The sequence below is a fragment of the Lepisosteus oculatus genome, chromosome 2 (genome assembly GCF_040954835.1).
Source record: "Lepisosteus oculatus isolate fLepOcu1 chromosome 2, fLepOcu1.hap2, whole genome shotgun sequence".
NCBI classification, from domain to species: domain Eukaryota; kingdom Metazoa; phylum Chordata; class Actinopteri; order Semionotiformes; family Lepisosteidae; genus Lepisosteus; species Lepisosteus oculatus.
In genome coordinates this window covers 30,832,199-30,855,146 of record NC_090697.1, presented here as the reverse complement: position 1 = coordinate 30,855,146, position 22,948 = coordinate 30,832,199, and the positions used below count along the sequence as shown (strand labels likewise).

The 22,948-nt window shown below is 37.8% G+C and overlaps 1 protein-coding gene across 1 annotated transcript in view; it reads right to left on the bottom strand.

Annotated features, from left to right (window-relative positions):
• Positions 1 to 22,948, bottom strand: part of bckdhb (branched chain keto acid dehydrogenase E1 subunit beta) — a 122,083-nt gene that overhangs the window by 58,712 nt on the left and 40,423 nt on the right. Inside the window, exons 7-8 of the mRNA XM_006626304.3 lie at positions 20,349 to 20,446; positions 12,773 to 12,883 (exon numbers count right to left, since the gene is read on the bottom strand). Of these exons, the coding sequence (XP_006626367.1) occupies positions 12,773 to 12,883; positions 20,349 to 20,446 (209 nt within the window). The remainder of the gene's footprint in view (positions 1 to 12,772; positions 12,884 to 20,348; positions 20,447 to 22,948) is intronic.

Genomic DNA, 22,948 nt, shown 5'->3' with positions numbered 1-22,948 from the left:
ATATACATGCTTTTCGACAAAGTTAAAATTTAAATCTAATCTAGGTGGATGTGGGCTTTTACTCATGCCTTAGTGTCCCTTCTTCAGATCGTGGATGAAATATGAACTTGTACCCAATACGTGAGGATGTAACATATTTGAATGCACAGGGCAAAGTAAAGGTTAATTTCACGCTCAAAGGTACAAAAGAAGGAGCAGTGTTTGGGTTAAGACTTCTGCAGGTGTGGTGATTCAGTGTGGAATTAACCTTTACCGCTTCATCTGCAGCCAAAACATGCTGACGCAGCTCCCCACTAAGACATCTTCAATGCCATTTTGCAGTTTTATAGTCATTAGTAGCTTCTGCTTCAGAAGGTTTGTGTTAGGAAACACAAATATATATATATATTTTTTTATCACTGTACCTATTGATTGATTAATTCCATTGTTTGGCTAAACATTGTCTTCAGCAGTCAGATCTAAAACTTTTTGATGCCAAAATGTCAAATGCCCATTTGAGATTAACTAGAATTGATACAAAATCTGGATAGTAACCATTTGACAGTGGTTTCCCTTTTGGCCACTTGCCAGGCAGCACAACAGCTGATCAATTTACAGAGAACTGCCTGCATTAAGAAATGGAGAACAATTTAAAAAAATGTTGCACATTTATAAAAGCCAAAAGAGAACACATTAAAAGATTACTTTGGTCTACGCATTACATCTGTTCTGTGATTCTGTAATTTGTGCAGCACACTGCAGGATTTTCTTTAAATTTAATAAAGCATGTACTAATAGTATATTTAAGTTCTCTTGCTCAACTTAGGCAGTTATGGTGCATTAACGTTTGGCATATTTAACTGGACAAATTTACACACTGTTAGGGAAAACGGGATGCTCAGTTTGTTGAAGCATGGCACTGACAAAGCTAAGTATCAGGGTTCACTCTCATTTTTACGGAAAGAAATGGGTTGGCACATCATACCACTGCTTAACTGTGGAGTTCAATATGTTATGGAAGCTATGGTCTGTTACACTAGGTACGACTGACTCAAAAGAGAAAGATGCCTGACCATGTACAGCCAACAGTTGTGTCCTTTCATTTCTGCCTTAAAACTGTTCAAATGTGGCAAGATAATTGTGGTATAATTTGACTTTCAAACTGAAAGTAGGAATTCAGAGTTACACAAACACAAATCCATGTTCCAGGTAATTAGTAGCCCTTTATATTATTCACAGCAAGCACAATATCATATTCAGTTTCGATAGTTTCTCATGAATTATTACTTTAGAAGAAGAAAATGATTAAAACCGAACAAGTTAGACTTCTTTAACTTTTCAACTGATACTCCAGCACCACAAGGTAAGCAGCCCTGTTACATAACTGCTGTTTGTTCGAAAAAGGCCAAATTCCAGAAAAACAGTAACTTGCTTATCGTGGTAGTACCTCATGGAGGAACAAGAAATAGGCTTGTAATATGCAATGAAAATGAACGGTAGCATCTGATTACCACACAAACTAGAGTTTGCAATAACAGGAAATACAGTATATAAGGAAATGCTACATCATTACATAGGAGCAGGACTGAGTAAGTATAATTAAGCTTCTCAGTTCTGGGGGGTTTCTGTGATTATTAGTTACCACACAAATCTCTGCTTGTAATTCAAGTCTGCCCTGACACAAGAACAAAAGAAAGGTTTCACAGGATGAAAATCACAATTCTGTTCCTGTGTCCATATAAAAAAAAGTTCAGGAAAAGAAGCAACTGGGGCTTTCTGTCAAGCTCTCTCAGGAATGTTTCCCTTTAATTTTAAAATATTTAATCTAAACAAAGCTACCAGAATGCTTGTCTCTGTTTAGAGTTAGCTGCCAAGTGAGGAGCACCAAGAACTCCAAAAGCTACATATCTGAGTTGAAATGTCATCCCTTTATCAATCACGTCAAGATTGTTCTCAATTTGTAAGCACAGAGTTTGACGCCTGGAAGATGAAGTAAATACATGTTTTGCCATGATGGCTGCATAAGGCTAGTTTATGTCAAACATCATTCTGCTTGAATTTTAAGTAACCTTAAGACAAGGGAGGCAGAGATGATTCTATTTCTATATACGTTTTCAAGTCAGTCCCATGCCATACTTTTTACATGATGGTGATGATCTCTAATTCTTCTCCTTTATTATTATTTATTTTTTCAATTGCAAAACCCAGCCTAAACAAAAGTTCCAGTTGGTAACAATGCTAACAAATAGTACTAACTAGAGCACCATAAACAATGGTTCTCTTTTCAAAGCAATGATAAAAATAACAATGTTTATTTATAAAGTGCCCTTCCAGACCCAAGGAGACTTTAATACAGAAGAGAAAGAGAGAAAAAAACAATAACAAGAAAATAAAATGAAACAAGAACAAGGAATGAATTCATTCTTTTAATCAAGGAATTTATTTTACCATGATAGTTCAGCTTTCAAGGTCAGTATATTCCATCCATTCATTTTCTAACTGCCTTGTCTACTTCTAATTGTAGCCAGCAGCCATATCACCCTGCAACCCACAACTGGCAACCCACTGAAGCTCAGCAGGCGTGAACCTGGTCAGTACCTGGATGGGAGACCTCTTGGGAAAAACTAAGGTTGCTGCTGGAAGAGGTGTTAGTGGGGCCAGCAGGGGGCGCTCACCCTGTGGTCCATGTGGGTCCTAATGCCCCAGTATAGTGATGGGGACACTATACTGTATACAGGTTCCGTCCTTTGGATGAGACTTAAAACCGAGGTCCTGACTCTCTGTGGTCATTAAAAATCCCAGGGCGTTTCTCGAAAAGAGTAGGGGTGTAACCCCGGCATCCTGGACAAATTTCCCATTGGCCCTTACCAATCATAGCCTCCTAATACTCCCCCTCTATGAATTGGCTACATTACTCTGTTCTCCTCCCCACTGATAGCTGATGTGTGGTGAGCGTTCTGGCGCACTATGGCTGCCGTCGCATCATCCAGGTGGGGCTGCACATTGGTGGCGGTGGAGGGGAGTCCCCATTACCTGTAAAGCGCTTCGAGGGGAGTGTCCAGAAAAGCGCTATATAAATGTAAGCAATTATTATTATTAATTCAGGGTCATGGGGGAGCCAGAGCCTATCCAAGCAAGCTACGAGTGCGAGGCAGGATACACCCTGAACAGGACGCCAGTCCACACAGACACACAGCACAGCAAACACACAGACACAGGGCCAATTCTCCCAGAAGCCACATAACCTGCCAGCATGTCACTGAACTGTAGGAGGAAACTGGAGACTAGAGGACAGTGCAACCATCATGTTTGCCATTTTGCCACTGTAATGCACATTACATTTGGGTAATGTTAATAAGCTTTTCAAGCTCACTCTTTACTTTTCGCTGTTCTCTAATTAAGTAGTAGCAATAGAAGACTATTTCATTTTTATTTTCATTATTATATAAACAATGTGAAATCTTCTACTTTATAGATGGAATATAAAATAGATTAGAAAATGGTGGCTTTGTAATTATCAAATCATTTGTGTTAAAAACTGCACTTGCAAATTCGGAGATGTTCTAACCGGACTACATTAATAATGCTTAATTATTGCTTAATGATACCGGTCTTCAGCAAGCACTGGGGCAATGAGGACTTACTGAAAGTAAGAGTTTTAAGGGAAGTTTTCATCTTTTTTCCCCAGAGATGAGACAACAAAATTGTCCCAGGCTTAATATTTTTAATTGGTTAATAGACAACTACAATAGGATACAGAAGGACTTGATTATTAATGATTGTGAATTTTGCTTTTCTAAACTGATTCATGTGATTAGCACTGTTTCTGCTATTGCGATATCCAAGCCTGAGCTACTCAATCTCCGAAGTACAAATACCACTGTAAAGAAATAAAACCTTAAAGGTTTATTAATCTTGTTAACACACTCTCCCAAAACACAGACATTTTGCATGAGACTGTTTCTGCAAGATAATTTTCTTGAACAGAAGGAACAGAAGTAAAATGTTGGACTTAAAGGTGATAATGAATGTAAAAATAAAGAATATTTCAAGAAGACAATCTGAAAAGCACTTGCATATTTTACTGGTATAAATATATAAATCTCAAGTTTTCAAAGCTGTTCCCCTGAACAAAAAATGCATACACTGAGCATCATTAAAAAATACATCTACAAAACTAGCCAGTTGAAATCCTTATTTTAAATTCAATATAGATTTCAAAATGCTCCAATCTTCATCTCAAGTCTGATTTCTGAACACCAAGTTGTGATTTTTGCTGAGAAACCACAGGAATGGTGGATTGGTGCTTGCACTCAGGAAAGAGAACTATAATCAGCCTAGGTTGACTGGACTCACCTACCCACAGTGACCCCCTCGGGGCAGGTCAAGACCAGCCAAACCAAACACAGTCCAAACATAATCCTAGTTCACATTTATTACACAGACCTGCACTGTATCAATTGACAAGAGTCTAGAACTCATACATTTAATGGCAATGGGACCACTCTGATGTTGGTTTTAAGAAACCCTGTACAAAAAGTAAAAAATGCAATTCTGTCACCATAGTTAATTAATCTGGCATCACAGTTAATTACTCTCATTTACAGAGTATTTGATTTTAGACAAATTACATTTTTAGATTTTTTTTGTGTCATACATAAGCTATGGGAATTCTGTTTATATTTTATTTCAGGAAGGAGCCTCTTTAATTAAACCTGTTTATCTGCAAACAGGGTCCCATGTTAAAAGTCTACAAACATCCACACATAGAAGAGTACGTTCTTTACAAAAAATAAGAAAGAAAAACTTACTGTGGTTATCTGAAAATATTTTAAGCACAAAAAACACCACCTTTTTAAGAAGGAAATTGATATTTTCAAGAGCAAAATTATCACTGTAATGATTAAAACCTATTGTACACATGCAAAGCACGTAACAGATCAATTAAAATTATAGTGCACTGTAGTTATACGAGGCCCTCTAGTGGACACAGTGTAATTGAGAACTCCAGCTTCATTTAAGCTGGAGAAAAGGTATCAAAAGAAATGTGAAATGTGGCCCACATTTTTATTTGAATACATAATAAAATAAAAAAAACAGAACACAAGGAAACTGTCATTTTCCCTTTAAATATAGCCAGAACGTTAAAATGTTTTCAGAGATATCTCCTCCTTTGCCACTTTCACGTTTTATTTATATGTGGACTGTAAAATGCTTTTCTTCTCAGTTTCCTCACTAAATCTATTAGGCTCTGACGTGGCACAATTACCCATCTCACTGTTCAAGAAGGAATGCTGTTCTCAGCATAAGACATGAGAAGAAAAAACAGGTGGCAGCCACATTCTTGCTAGCAAGCCAATCATTTTAAAGCATTTCTTAAAATCATTCATTTTATTGCAGTTCTTAAAAGATATGGAACTGAAAACAGGCTCCTATTCCAACAAATGTCCTGTCCAGCAGAGCATAGCACAGGAAGAAATAACTTGTATAAGTAACACAGGGGAAAAATGAAACAGCATGCATTTTTATATACAGCAGTACAGATTAAGTATTTGGAAGCTTTGTATCAACCTACAATTTACAGCAGGAATTTTACTGTAATGACTATAACTATCATATATTTCTATGGGGGTGATACTCAATCTATGTCCATACTAAACCTGACTCTGACGGAACTATTGCTGTACTCTCTAATTGCATCTCTGATAGAAAACTTCATTTAAACTGTGACAAGACTGAAGTCATTCTCAGCACCTCGCATCACTGATGTAAAACTAATGCAGTAACCCTATCTGTAGACGGCTCTGTGCTTGTATTTCAATCAGAATGAAATAATTTAGATAATAAATCCTGGCTTGACTTTTGACCCTCATGTGCAGAATATTGTAAAAATATAATTCTTCCATCTCGGAAATATTGCTAGACTACATCTTATGTTGCCTTTGACTGTAGCAGAGAAGCTGGTCAACACATTTGTGTTCTTTAGAACTGATTATTACAATGGTCTACTCGCTGGAGTATCTGAATCATCACCAAACAAACTTCAGTATGTCCCAAGGAGATGAAACTAATTTCCCAGTGTTAGGGAGAGAAAGAATTGGTCTTAACCAGGTTTTGTAAATGGAAGAAGGATGTGCTGCAGTCTTTGCAGGCATGTGTGATTCGATTCGAATGTGTGATTCGAATGATTGAAAACAAAATCACACTTTAGTTATGAACAGCATTTGAGGGAATCATTTATATATCACTAGAAATGAGTTTTGGACAGTCTGCCTTTGAGACCTGATGTGGAGAGCCGATTCAAATCATCTAGGTTTTCTTCTTGATTAAGAGATGCTTTCTGTAGCATGAGAAATAATTGATTACTCCTCCTTAAAGAAACTCTCCAGCTCGATGTGCAGATGTATCTGTGCCTGTGGTCTCAGCTCAGCTCATACCATAAATGTTTTACTATAGACTGTGATACCTAATTGAGAACACTAAGTTATAACTCTTAACCTTTGATTGCTGAGTTTGATGAATGCTTTGTACTGATAACCAAATAATACATTTTATTAGTGACCAGGCTAGACCTTTATGACAGTTTTTTGCAAAAATAATGTAGTAAATGTTATACTCCGTTTAACATTTTTTAGTTCTAACTTGGTCACCAGAGGGAAAAACTCTACAGCATAATACATTTATCTTCTTCAAAGAAGGGCTCATCTTTGAGCTAATTCTATTTCCACTGAGATTGTCCAAAAACCTAGGGTTTCATTCTGCCACATCATAAAGTCATATTTGAATGGAGTCAATCAGTTGCTGTCAAGAAAATTCATGTCTTCTGTTTGTGTGTTACAATGGAGCTCAACTGCATAAGGCAGTTTGGAGACTTCATATACTGATAAGACAGTTTTTTTTTTAATTGTCATTTGTTGCCTTTGGGTGTGATTTATTGTCTTGGTAAAGTTCTCCACAATCAAACCAAGGAGGTCTTATGTATATTTTTTTAACCATTAATAGAGTCCATGACATTGACAATCTTTTACCAGAGATCAGACAACTCTGACATTTTCTGCGATGACACTGTATTGTTTTGTTTGTGTACTTGCTTTCTTTACCAACCTGTGTGAATCAAGGTAACCTGTACTGCAATCATGTCTGGGATGCACTTGAGTGATCATATTATTTTTAATATTAACTGTAGATTTTTTTGAATTACTGAACAGTAAAATGGAGGATAATGTAATGCACAGTAAAATATTTTTGAATTTGTTAAAAGAATTCTCACTCTCCAATGTGCATTATTTATTGTATTGTATATTTCTTCATTGTATGTTAGAGTTTGTGTTTAATTATTTTAATTACAGTAGACTGCAGTTAGGTTCCTCACATAGAGTGAATAGCCAACATCAGATATAGTCATAACAACCACCTTAGACCCTCCTATTCTCCTCCCTTCAAAACGTAAAATCAATCGTACGTGTATTAGTATGTGTATGCACACAGTTCAAAGTATTAGGATAGGAACAGTAATACAGCAAGTACAGCACTTGTACAGTATACAAAAGAGATCAAATAAAATAATAACAAAATGCAGGGAACACAGCAGTAGCTCTCTTGAATAGCCGCCTCTCTGTCTCTAACGGCACAAACTGAAGAGTCATTCTTGCCATACACACGTGCCAAACCGGTCACCGTCACCCCAACCCTTCAAAAACTTGATTTTATCTCCAAATCAGGCAGTTTTCTTGACTTGCCCTTCCCCTTCCTACTTATTTCTTCCCCCTCAGTACTTGTTTAGGGTTTACGAGCCATATTGACGGTGATGCCGCACGATAAAGACCGCAGCGGTGCGCTACAGGCTCTGGAACTAGTTTAACTGCAGGGTTCGTGAAGGTTCATTTCTCACTATCTTCCTGATATCCCCCTATTCCCTCGTCACATTATTCAGCAAACGAGGAAATGTATTTTAACATAAACCTGTCTACAAACTGAAAGAGTTCTACGTAAATTAAAAATACTTTGAACTGTACCACTGAATAAAACAACAATAACAGAGTTCCCAAAGCGTACTGTAGCTCTGGTGCCTGCCACGCCAGATTCTAATTTGTGAAATTTCCTGAAATATTTGATTTGATTGACATAAATTCTAATAAAATATCTAGTATAAAGCCCTGGTCCACTGTAGGGGTTCAAAACGTTTTTCAGTATGCAAAACGGTTTCAATTATTAACATCATGAATGATAATTATATATTCTTTGTTTACGCAACAGAAAAGAAGGGGTTAAGAGGTCTTAAATATGCCCAGCAGCCATATCACTCTGTAACTCACAACTGGCAGCCCACTGAAGCTTAGCAGGTGTGAGCCTGGTCAGTACCTGGATGGGAGACCTCCTGGGAAAAACTAAGGTTGCTGCTGGAAGAGGTGTTAGTGGGGCCAGCAGGGGGGGGCTCACCCTGCAGTCTATGTGGGTCCTAATGCCCCAGTATAGCGACGGGGACACTATACTGTAAACAGGCGCCGTCCTTCGGATGAGACGTAAAACCGAGGTCCTGACTCTCTGTGGTCATTAAAAATCCCAGGGCGTTTCTCGAAAAGAGTAGGGGTGTAAACCTGGAGTCCTGGCCAAATTTCCCATTGGCCTTTACCACTCACGGCCTCCTAATAATCCCCATCTCTGAATTGGCTTCATCACTCTGTTCTCTTCCCCACTGCTGGTGTGTAGGGAGCAGACTGGCACAATGCATCACATCATCAAGGTGGGGCTGCACATTGGAGGGGTGCAGGTGGAGGGGAGTCCCCATTACCTGTAGAGCGCTTTGAGAGGAGTGTCTAGAAAAGCGTTATATAAGTGTAAGCAATTATTATTAATTTTTGTTGTGGTCTAGGTTGTGGTCAAAATGTGCCATCTGAAGGACTGTGCAATATTTTACATTGCTATTTAAAACTAACAGACCCATAATTTATATAATGGTAGTTGAAAAAACAAAAGGTGCTAAAACAAGCAAAAAACTAATGGTTTCTCACAGTTAGATTGCAGCAGATTCAAAATGAGCTGAAGCCTTTAAAACAGTCCAGACTGCTTCTAAAAAATAGTGTAACTGTAGACTACTTCACTAAACAAAACCGATGAATTTTAATAATACTTCTGAGGAAAAATAATTTACAGACTGTTTAAAAATATCCTACATAACATTACAGAACTTGCTTTAGAAGATTCTGCACAATTTACATTCAGATTATATTTCAGATGAAAAACATAGTAAATATATATCATCATAGACTTTACCTCCCAAGTTTTGCTCAAAGCTGTACCATTATGTAGATCTACATGAGCGTTGCATATTTTTATAAAATTTCTAGAATAACTATACAATATCGGAGACACCACTTAGCTGATTTTTGCCTTACTTCTTCGAGTATCTGCCATATTTCATTTTAGGCAACATGTCTAGCTTTAATCTTAAAATAACATATATATATAATTACCAGAAGAAATTTTAAGAGGTCAATTACAGCATAATTATCAAATCCAAACAAGTAACCTGTTAAATAATCATGAATTTGATAGCAATTTGTGCACTCGATCTTATCCAAAGCTCAGTGCAGTCAGCAAGAATCTGTGGTGTTAAGGGCAGGATGAGAAAACAGGCGTTGATATACTGGGTGATGATGACACCTTTTTTAAGATTTAAGAAGGTAAAAATAATTTTAAAACAGCCTTGAAATAGCCAGCTTCTTTGACTTTCCTTTACAAGATGAGAACAAGAAAGCACCAGAAGCATGCTATCAACAAAGCATATAAACACCCTTACTGTAGCATCATGGAGCCAGTAAAATTTTGTAAACATATTAAAATGACCACGTTTACTTGGAAAGTTGTGTCAGAACAAAAAAACATATGACCAAGAAGGCCCATATTTATTTCAGATTATGTAACAGCAAAATAATACATGCAATTGATTCCAATTGGGCTTGTTATTTAATTATAAGTCTGCAACCACAACTTCATTCTGAGCCATAAGGACTGGTTATAAGGTTAATTTAGCAGACAGGAACACTTATGAGCTTAGGAGATCAATCATGTGATTCTCAAAATCTTCGTCAAAACAGAATGATTAAATGAGAATGTAAAACTCATACTGAAGATTTTCCATCTGATATTCCCAATATGTTTATTGCTATGACGAAAAAGATAATAATGCATTCTGCAATAAGTTAAACCACATGCCACTCAGCTATTCACTGTGCACTTCATGTCCATTATTTCCAGTATTTCATTACTGTGTACTTCATGTCCAGCATTCATTACAGAAATATATCCCCTTCAGGGTACAAAAAGCTGGAGTGATTAGGCAAGGATAGTGCGGCATTTATGTTACATAATAAATATATTTTAATGTCCACAAATGTTTTTTTAAGACTAGCACTCTTATGAACCGAGGCAAAAAAACCTTTTCCAAGAGTGAAGTAAACTCTCTTCAATATCTCTGTATCGTGTTCACTTCCTACAATCACTCAGCTTCATATGAGAGCTTATAATTAATTTGGCCATCGATTCATACCATTTACGCATTAGTAAATTAATAAAATTAGCTGTAGATGTATGTAAATAAGTCATCTGCGAAAGCAGTAAAATAAACGTAAGGTGTCAAAATGTTTTGTTTCCATTTTATCAGCAGTTTGATTATGCATATTAAAAATGCAATAACTGCATACTCTTATCCTCCATGTGAAAGCATGGTTCCTGTACTTTGCCAACAAAATAAAATATCCTGATGTTCCAGGGAAGATTACTCTCCAGCAGTCCAATTTGCTTTATTTAAGATTCAGAAAATCTCTAGAGAAATGCCTATAAGCAGCATGCTAATTTAAGGCTATAAACCAGAAGGACAGTCCCACAGTACCTGTGGACCAACAGTTTCACTTTATACTAAAGACCTCTTCTTTCAATGACTTCGGTGTACCTAACAGATCTGACCTTTAAAGCAAAATAAGGAGAATTCTTTCACATTTTAAAATCTGTAGATCAAGAGGCAAAACAAAAATAAGCAGAAAGAAATTTGGGTTTTGTATGATCGTGCATTTTTTTAATTAAACATTACAAGACATTTTTTCACAGTAATATTTTAAATAAAGAACACCATTATTTTTCCAGAACCAGAACTGTGTGGGGATATTGTTTATAACTTAGTGTTGTGAAATACATATTTCATATATTTGTTTTAAGTTTTTTGTGACATAAAAAAATACAACACTCTATGATTGTCCTGCTTTCCAGCACTGTGAAACAGCTGGTGTGCTATGACCCCAAGTGTCTAGGGGTAAAGGGGTATAACAATAAGGATAATTTTTGGTTGCAGGTGGGTTCTGGTGAGGGACTTAGGAAGCGTGATAACAAGTGTTGGTGCAAAAGTGATTATTTTAAGGTGAATAAGTGACCGGTACATAATAGGACACAAGAACACACAGGGAAAGAGAACTAGAGTGGTGCCAAAGAAAAGAAAGTAACAAACAAAATGGAGCTGGCTAAGAAGGTGAGGGAAAGCTGACCTAACTACAAAAGAAAACCCAAAACACTTGGTATTCGGCGTCTTCTAACGCCCTAGCTAACCTCCACTGACTACCCAAGACCATACAAGACAAAAGGCACTCACCTGTACTAAACTAGTGTTACTAATACAGACACCAACTATGTGTGCAGAAGGTACCCAACAACCTAAACTAACTCTATACACAAAAGTTCACATAAATACACAAGTGAATTACGAATACCAATAAGGGAAAACGAGAGTAGACACAAGGAATAGGGTACAAAAGAACACAGGTTGATACAATACGTCTGGGCAAGGTAATGGCTAAATAAAGGATAACACAAACCTTTGTTTACACGAAGTAAAACAAAGCCGAAGCAAAACCAAAAGCTAAATGAAACCGAAGCAGAGCCAAGCAGGACCGAAGTCAAACGAAAGGCCCCGTCATTCTGACAACCTCCAAGTTATATACTGAATAAGCTGCACTCTGATTGGCTGAGAAGCTGATTGATGATGACGTCACAGGGAAACAACAGTGTAATGATGAACCAATCGGGGAGGGAGAACAATCAAAGTGAGGAACGTGGATCACAGCAACAAAAACACACATGGACCACATACTGGGACAAAACATGGTGCTAATTGTTAATACTCACATTCCCTTTATATTAGTTCAAGTTATATGTTCATTTTATAATCTCTTTAGCATCGTGACAGTTTACATTTCTATTCTAATAAAATCAATGAAACTTTTTAAATGACTAAAACACTGACAGTGCCATTGGATTAAGTTTTCAGATGTACTATTTCAACAATATTAAATGATTGGTGGGATATTTATTCTGTAATACTCTTAGAACTCCTAACAAAAGTTGTAATACTCCAAGAAAGAGAAAATACCCACATACACATCCAATTTAATAAAGTTGTGCTATTTAAAGCAATGTGTGAATTAGTCATCTGACTAAAAGCATGGTCGGAACCCCAATATAGCACTTCAGGCATTTAAAAGAATGTGCTGGATGCCCTATGAACATGTAAAAATCCCTGTGAAAAATCAAGTGATACTGTGACCATATTTAGGCAGCTGGAAGTTGGGTCACTTCAAATGTAAAGTCAAAATCACACATCTACAGTGAAACAAATCTAGGTGAATTCACATTTTCAACCCACAATTACATTGCAGCTCTTTTCATGTGACTCTTTGAAATCAGATTAAACCTACATCATACAGTGTTCTTATTTCGATTTCATTTATTCATAGTGCCGCCTTACCTTGCAAACCGTTTCCGTGTCCCATGGCAAAATCGTCTGCAGGTCTATGACTTCACACGAGACTCCAAGCTTCTCCTGCGCCATATTTGCGACTTCCTTCATAACATGGACCTGAGAAAAGAGTATTGTTCAAGCTTTACACACAATCAGGTATACAAAAAAGGTACAGGCAATGTTAACATTTCCACTGCCTAAATGTACACTAGAAACAAACTGCAGTACATACTGTATACCACCTAACTTTTCAGAAACACCTGGTAATTGAATTGGCAAATAAACCTATTTTATCTATTTTATTAAGGACAATGCATTATGAATTAGAAGTTAATTATGTTAATTCAAAACACTTTCTATAATAGATTTCCTTTTCCGCTCAGACAAAAGTACAATGCTGGAAGCACAGTTATATGCTCTGTGACTACTTTAAAAAAGTCCTTCCTAAACTCAAAAAATAATTAATTCTAAAAATCACTATATAATCTTAATTTCAATGACAATTATTTGAAAAAAATGAAATTGTTCCGATTGAAGAAAGTTTAGTTTTACAACAGGATACAGATTAATGCTTAGGTTTTTTTTAATGCTTAGGTTTTTTTTTACCAAATTGCTTAAAATAATTTAAGAATAATTGTTTTTGTTTGTGCTAATTTCATTATCTACCTGTCCATGTTAACGTTTTTCTTACTGTAAAGTGGTTTGAGAAGCAACTTTAAAATACTGTAAAGGTACTTAATAATAATAATAATAATAATTCTTAATTAGCACGAATTAATAGTATACTATTTTTGATATCATGCCTTTACAGTATTTTAAAAAAAAGTTTATTTTCATTATTATTATGATTTAGGATTATGATTATTTTGAAAAGGAAAAAAAATACATTTTCAGGTGATTATGCATTTTAGCAAAAGACGACGAGCTAAAAGGGGGTATAATCAAGTATTACAGAAGTGCAACGAGGCAAGGAAAAAACATAAAAGAATGACAGCAGGGGATGAAATCAAAGGTAACAAAGGCCCGGAGGGCAGAAGGGAAGGTGACAGGGAGATTTATGATGAACTTAGATACCAATCAGTACAAGAACAGGTGATCAGTGCAAGAACTCCAGGTGAAAGGTGCAAGTCAAGTTCTACATTGAGTTAAGGTCATGCACTTTTACTTCAACCAGTACTTCATATACTGGTTGAAGAGTGTGCAATCACAAGACTGCAGGTCTGGAGGCCACCCTGCTGGGCAAGGCGGAACTTTGAGAACGGCTCACACTCACACACAATACAGGGCAGAGCAGCAGAACTGCTTTAATCTCTGCAAAGGTCCCCCGGTGGCGACAATCCCTCAAGTGTAGTTCTAAAGACGTATAATAACATTCATAAATGATTCAATAAAGTGCATTGGGGCAATGTTGGCACAGGTGATATGTGATGTGAAAACAATGAAAATGACTTCCTTCTTCCTTGGGTTAGCCAAGGCAATCTTAAAAATGAACAGGTATAAAATCTCAATCAGTTCTAATTAATAAGATTCCACACATTTCATTCTGTGACGTATGATTTTGCATAACTGTTGTAGTTTTGCACATTGCCTGTTGTCTCGGTCTTTCTTTTCTCACACAATTGTATTGTTTTTTTTGTACTACAGTACGTACTGTCTGAGAGCTAACTAAAGAGCATTTCGTTATACCATATACCTGTGTATGAGTTGGAGTGTGCTCTCTGAAGGCACCAGTTCTGTAGGGTTTGGGCATTTACTGGGACAATTATTAATTGTAGCAGTAAATCACAAAATTGATTCTTTTGATGGCTTTAGAATCCAACCATGCGATATAACTCAAACAACGCACACACACAGGTACTAATACACGAGGATACATTTATTAATACATAGAATATGCATATAAACCTAACAGATCTTATCGAGAGGGTTATCAGAATACAAAAGGTATATATTCAGTCAGTTACAAAGTGTTACACATATAAAGAGGACATACGTTCAGTATATCATTCATTAAGACCGTTTCATAAATGAACCTGGTTATAACTTCTACATTAGATACTCAAAACAAGTACATAACTCTTAGGAATTAAATTGATATCAACTGGTTGGGATAACAATTGAATTCTCGAGCTGTAATGCAGTGAAGTTGAATACTCATCCAATCTCTGGGGATTCAGATCTCCTGCGGGCACAAAGAAACAGTTGCAGGCTGTTGCTGTCCAATCCGCGCTCTCTGGCTCCGTGCCAGGCTATGCTGTGCGGCTTGTGACGGTGCGCTGCTGATGCTCACTGACCGGTTAGTTAGTGTTGGCTTTAACTAGCAAAGTTTGCACACAGGAGAAAAGATGACTGTGAGTCCCAGCAAGTCAGGAAGAGGACCGGTTCATTCCTGATGAAGAGCTAGTTCTGAATAGTGATTCAACTGTCCACAGTTCCAACCTGTTCACGAGGCTTGCTGACCTCAGGTGGATCCTCTGGATACTCTCTGGCAACCTCCACTCTAGACTCTTAGAACAAAGGAAAGTTCTGGCACTCGGACACACTGACCGTTCCGTGATTGTCCGGGCTGAGTCTCAGGATGGTCAGGAGGCGCGCTGCGAGAATGTCCTGCCCTTGGGAGCCTTCCGCTCCTGGGCCGTCCTGCCCTGGAATCCTCCTTTGAATTCCCTTTAGAATAGTCTCAGAAGTCTCCTCTGAATCTCTACTACAGGCTCTCTGTGTTGCCTGTTTTTACCTGGAGGAACTTCAGCTCATTCATTGGCTGAAAGTTCCATGGGCATCAGAGTCCCACGTGGGTTACTCGGCCCTACCAGTCCCTGATTGGTTGATCAAGGTGAGATATGAGTCACTTACTCCTGACACTTAGGAATGCCGTCCAGATGTCCATCTAGCATTCCCTAGACAGATAGGCGCCAATGGATGACCATTAATCATGACAGCCAGGCTTAGCTAAGTGCATCCCCATTTGGGAGCTGTCCCTTATCAAAAGAAAACATCTTTAAATCAGCCTGCATGAATAGCTTCTCTGTGGTGAACAGAGAGATGAGGCCTCATTTGGGAAAGCTCAGAACACTTAATTCTTTCTTATTAATAAGCCTCGCCGCTACAGAGTATAATGACAATAAACTTGAACTTGAACATTCAAAATTCATACTTTCGCAGTAGAAAATAGCGATTCCTCGCAAGTTTTATTTTGCATGTAAGATCAAGAAGTTTCATTCCTGGATATAAGAAAAAAGTTTGAATTTTGAGAGGGGTTTTGAACAGGCTACACCAGTTGTTCTCAAACGCCAGGTGGTACACCATATGACCCTGGAACTTTATTGTGTACACTGAAAATTCGGGATGGGTTTTCATATTTTCTATTTTAATACGTGTCGAATACGCAGCCTGCGTACTACGATACAGCGCGCGCCAATACTTGAGTGGACACAAGAGCTACAATGTAATTCAATACCATTGTATAGGAATGCATGCTATGAACTTAAGTGACCAATTGTATTTAAAAAAAACATATCTCCTGGAAATATGGACATAGGAGAATATGCGTGATTTTGGAACAATGCCAATGTTATAAGCACAGGAAAGCATAGAAATGTGTGCTACGAATGCTGGCAATTGCGAGCACAGGAAAGCGTGATAGATAACAGAAAAATATTAAAGAACTGTTCTAGGTTAATTTGAGCATGGGAGCGTCTCTGTTTCGCTCCCATGCTCGTGAAATAAAAACTTATTTTAACTTCTGAGACGGACTCCTGACACGGAAACGGGGAAAAATACAAGCTTGTGGATTGCTAAAACGGGTAAGCCCCATACTATTTTTGAAGAACCTTATTTACCGCTGGGAAAAGAGCTGACACATATTGCCTGTGGAGAAAAAGCTGCTAAACAGCTCGACCTGCTGCCCCCTCTGAAAGGCCACTCATAGAATTATTAATATAGCGGAAGATATCAAAAGTACGCTGATAGAGCGCGTTAAAATGAGCAGCTGCTTTTCACTGCAATTAGATGAGTCTGTAGATGCCTTTGATTTGGCCAATTTGCTCATTTACGTTAGATATGAGTTTGAGGCATGTCCCATGAGGACTTTTTTTTCTGTAAATTGCTACCAACAGGAACTACAGGAGAGCACATATTTCAGCTTCTGAATGAATTTATCAAAGAGAATGGCATCAACTGGAAAAAATGTGTTGGAGTTTGTACAGACGGTGCTAGAGCAATGACAAGCCGACACACTGGTGTAGTTGCACAAATTAGAGGGGTTGCTCCAGAAATGAATGGACGCATTGCAACATCCACAACGAGACCTTTGCTGTCAAGAAAATTGTTGATTAAAAATCTGTCAGACTCTGTTGTGAATTGTATCAAGGCTGGAAAAATGAATTCACATCTGCTTTGCTCGACTAAACAGGCTCACCCCACTGAAATGGTGCTTTTTTATTGTCTATTTTTAATTGTTGTTCCTGTTTTTTTTCTGTAAAGCGCTTTGAAAAGTCACCTTTAAAGGTGCTATATCAAATAAAGTTGATTATAATATTTATTATATGTGTATGTGAGTGTGTGCGTGCACATGCACTCATGTTGGTCATTGAGAATTTCTGGGGGTCCTATGAGAAGATGACTTTTAGGTGGTACTTGGATGCTTTGATTTGATCAGTGGTGGTACTTGGTCCAAAAAGTTTGAGAACCACTGGGCAACACCATCAAACCCATATTTACACATATTTAAAATTACCAAGTGTATGTTATATGCATTTGTGATTAATGAAATAATGATCTGAAGTGTATTTCTCTTGGATTATGAAAGCCAGTAAAATCAATACACCACTGCAAGCAGCAGGTGTCCCTCATTGTACAAGACAACTAACGGTAAGCATACTTGGGTTTACAATGTATTAACCTCTGTAAAAAGTTCTATTACAAAACTAATTAAAATGATTAAGAATGCCAGCAGCTTCATCCAAAGGAGGGAGGTAACTATAATCATTTTCAGCATCACAGGTTAGATACATTATCTCGTAGACTGAAAAAAGCCTGCTTCATATACTCTAGAAATGAATGAAAAACATCATTATGATAAACACTATGTAAAGTTGCCCTGTAGATAAGTCTTTATCTTCTACTTGCTGTTGCCTCTGAGGGATTACAGCAAATTTAAAATGCATGGAAAAAACACTATAGCAAACTAGATAAGCAACTGATATATTTATATCTGCTGAGAAGTCAATGAAACTGACAAATGTACAGTATTTAATAAAACTCTAACGCAAAAGATAAGCTAAATGACACACATTTCAAAACTACACTGTATGGAAACTGCAATCTTTCTCAAATGTACAGATCAAGAAAATTTCCATTCATTTAAATGTACAATGTATATAACTGACATTTCAAATCAAACTCTCAAATAACACATTAGTAAAACATTGTGCATACAATCATTTCTTCTAGAATAATTAAATTATTTAATTCTGACTGCAAAGATGTTTATATCTTTCTGAAAATAAATATCTACAGTAACACTCGTTGGGGAAAAACAGAAAAGTGGAACTTCCATTTCAAAATATACTACTGTCATGAAATAGTAAATGGTATCTCCATCTAAGATGATATCCTGTACAATTTGTCATAATGTGGCACTTCAACACTTATCTCGGGTTTTTTTTTAAGTGTATGGTTTTATATTTTATTACATGTGTAAATTTCAAGAAGAGAATAGGATTTTTTAATGGAGTACAAATTTATTATGGAATTATTTATTACAATACTCATTCCACTAAGAGTTATTCAGAGTGAACATGCCAGTAGGTTTGTCACACATCAGGGAGTCTCAAAGAAGGGCAGTGCACAAGACAAAATGAAGTGAAAAAAGAAACCACTTTTGGATTGAGCAGCCCCACGTTTCCTTTCTCAGGCTCAGAACTAGGGCTCTCAAATACGACTGAGATTTTTTTTTATTTTCTGAGTTGTGACAAAGCAGGACAATAGAGAGATTAAAAGCTGAAATGAGAACCCTGAACAGTGCATTATCACTCCAGCAAATGAAGCAGCGCAATCCAATTTCTCGCGAGATATTGGGAAATTCTCTCAAACTGATTTCCCAGTATATAAGCAGAGGAAAGCCAGAGACCAACGTACTTAGATTGGAGACCAGTAAAGTTACGGGTAAGACAAAAGTCTGCAGAAGACACAAAACAGTGAAAGCCTGGTGTATGAAACTTAAACGCTAGAGGAGATATACCATGTCAGATGATGAGATCACTTTATTGGCCATAGACAATTTCTTGTATTAGGAATTTGTCTTTTCACATACCCCAGCTTGCTCTCCATGAGACACACAGACAGGGAGAGAGATGCTTGGTGTCAGAGCGCAGGGTCAGCCATTTATACGGCTCCCCTGGAGCAGTTGGGGTTAAGGGCCTTGCTCAGGGGCCCAGGGGAGTAGGATTCCTCTGCCGGCCGTGGGATACGAACTGGCAACCTTCCAGCCACAGGGGCAGATCCTTAGCCACAGAGCCACCGCTCCACCCCATTAGATTGTATCTCATCAGATCTCATGAGCAGGTCCTTAAAATATGTTGCCCTTGATAAGGATCTCTCCCAGAGATGATCAAGAAAGCTTCAAGTTTCTTAGGTTGTAATGAGAGTACACGCTACAGAGACAATGGACCAACAGGCATAATAATTGTTACCTAAGAAACTATTCTCTGTGTCATTGTAATTCAAATGTAATAATACTTCAAATCAGTAATTACTATATACCGTAGCAGACAATAAGATACCATCTCCTAGCAATTTATCTTAAGACCAGAAGACCCTAAGGCATATGATGGACAGGGATGTAGTTTTCGTTGCTGGTATTCACATTCTGTTGGTATCAGTTTAGTTCAGAAATGAAAGTCACATTTCACATTCACTGACAACAACATGGAGAAGAGAGAAAAATATAATGTGGGCAAAAGCCATTGTAAAGTCTCTCTATCACACAGGGCTAGAGTAATACATTTTATCTTCGCCAATTTAAAAATTGAAAAGAGCATTATCTGTAAGTCTTGTTAGCAGTAGATCTTGGCTAGAATAATGCTGCGACATTATACTTCTCTGATTCACCACCAGTTCAAAACAGGTACCACCAATGCTATTTTTATATGGAAAACTAATAGCAGTGGTGTTTTGTCATAGCCACCTTGTGCCCAGCTGTGAATCCTCTATCGAAGAAAAACACATAACAAAGGCAACATAGCCAGAACTCAAAGAATTACTCTGTGAGGCACTGGATGAAAAAGAAACACCCTAATCCAGTAGCTGTATTTATAAAATGTTATCAGAAATGACTGTAGAGTTCATTTTACTGAGCAGCACATCCTGCTGGGTCTAAAGCCACCAGATGGAAATCCAGCAAAGTTAACTTTAATGGAGTTAACGATAATTCATACTTCCTCCCTATAAGCATAAATGTCACAGTACTTAACACAGCAGGCAGGCCTCTCCTTTCTGTTTTCTATCCCAGTGAGGCCCCAAAGACATATTTCTGCAGTTCCATTAATGGGCCCCATGTGCAGTTCAGACACGTGACACTGACCTGTGTCCCCCAGGCGACCAGTGTAACATCACTTCCCTCTCGCAGCACCTCGGCTTGAGACAGCGGGGTCTGGTATGGCTCCACGGGCACTTGTTCAACTTCAAAGAGAAAACAACAAATGTCACATTAAATGCGTCTGAGCATACCACACTGTGGAGGGACTCCTGGCTAAAAACAAACAAGTACAGAAGGGGAAGAAAATACATTTAATGGCTTAATTTCCTTACAGTTCCACAAAGCGTAGCATGTTACCGAAAGGATATTAATAACTCCTAATACAAGCTCTAACAGCAACCTTTGACAACCTGTGCAGACAGGAAAAGACGCATTCTTTCCTGGATTAAGAAAAAAAATGACCTGAGTTTTTTCTGTATATTTTGCACACTGTATCAGTATATACCCAAGTCAAAAGTGGTTTTATTAAGTGTAAGGGAGGCAGACATATTGTGTATATAGCCCTACTAAGCCGAGCTACTTTCCATGTCCTGCTGAAATCAGTCACAACAGCTTTCCCTTCCAAAAACAATTTCAAGAAAATGCCTGGACGAGGTCATTCGAGGACTTACTGCTTGTGTAGAGGAAAAAAAACTCTCTTGCATGAATGTGTTTTGGATCACTGTTAAGTGAAAATAAAAAAAAAACTGGGTATTGAGTGCGGCATTGTTTTTCCGAACACTCCCAAGCTTCCTTGCATGTTTAATACACTTCCGTGCTCCCATGTGGCTCAACCTTTCAACGTGTGTGTGAGGAGTGAATAAGAACACACAGGAGGTTACAAAGGATTCAGTCCATCTACCAATTTAGGGAGTTATATTGTTTGCAGGTTTTAATAATAATAACATCACTTTATTAACCCTTTACAATTTCTTGCATTAGGAATTTGTCTTTTCACATACCCCAGCGTGCTCTCCATGAGACACACAGACAGGGAGAGAGCATGGGGTCAGAGCGCAGGGTCAGCCATTGTACAGCACCCCTGGGGCAGTTGGGCCTTGCTCAGGGGCCCAATGGAGTAGGATTCCTCTGCCGGCTGCGGGATTTGAACCGGCAACCTTCCAGCCACAGGTGCAGATCCTTAGCCACAGAGCCACAGCTCCGCCCATATTTTCCCCAAATTCCCGGTTTGAATCTGGGCTATGCCACTTGCTGACTGTGACCAGGTTTTCCAAAGCCGTAAGACCCACTGGACTGACATACAGTAGGTGTCGCAGGAAGTGCCAGACCAACACACATAGGAAAACTAAGTATCATGGTTAGGTGCGACTCACATGTTTTCTGTGTATTTGATTTGTAAACAGGTTTTATTCATGGTTTGACTGAAATTTCTATCATTTGGTCTCCACATTTTACTAGGGATTTTGCAGTAGCTTTTCTGCAGAATAACCATTAACCACAGAACCACAGAAAACAACTGTGGACTTTCTAATATACAACATTTTGTCATTGGCACACATTCAGTGATCAGTTTTAATTTCAGCTTTATTTAGCACCACATATTCAGTCTTTGAATTTAATCAAACTCTTCATTAGACATTCTAAAAATTAACTTCCACTAAAGACATTTTGTAAATTAGTACTGCAATAGCTATGCGGTACCAATAGCTAGATTATTGTGTTTGCATTGGATTTTTGTGTATGTCTATGTGGTGCAAATTGTACTCAATTCTCTTTGTGTCGTATCACAGCTGTTGCGCACAACTGTGAACACACTTTTCTACTACAAATGATTAAAAGGGTGGGTGCCTTAGAAGCTTGGAAAATAGGCTACTATTATTTGGGTGAATACCTAGGACACTGCATGTGTAAGTCAGGTGCTCTGGCTGCAGAGGTTAAAGTAGGCTATAACGGGCAAAGCCGAAGTGTCAAGGTCACCTGAGGTGAAAACCTTTTAGAGAAACTGTACAATACAAGACAGGTATTTCTGAAGGAAAACACAGAAACAAAACACCTAAACAGAAACAAAATAAACATCCACCTGGAAGTGCCTGAAGTGCAGGAAGAAAGCAGGAAGCGTATAACAAGAAGCTACTAACAAACTATAACAACAGGTGTAACAGACAGCAGACCCTCATTTTCTGAACATCCATCTTATTCTACATTCTAAAGACGTGACTGTGAAGAGCCAATGAAAATGATCAGTATCTCAACAGTTAACAGAAAATGACAATGCAATACTAAACATGAAAAAGAGATTTGACGCTCTATGAACAAATAAGATCCCATGGACAGAACAAAATCTAAAAGGATCAGTCTACACAAACAATCATGCTTAGTTACAGTGAGCTAGCAGGAATAGTGTTGATTGCCTAATAAGATACTAATAAGAAAAGTGCATATTGAACCCTTTTTTGCACATGTAACCAGCACAGTAAATATACCTGAGAACAATGAATTCAGAATACACAAGAACACTGAGTAACAAAAATAATATTGCAGTCTTGTCTTGTTTCCTGACCTTTTACTAACAACGACAAAGTAAAACACTGATATGTCTTAGAGCTCTGTGAATCATATTGAGTTCAGTAATCTAGTCTGATCATTTGTTACCTATGTACATTTAGCTCAGCCTCACACCTGAAGAAGGCTCCACGGCCAAAACG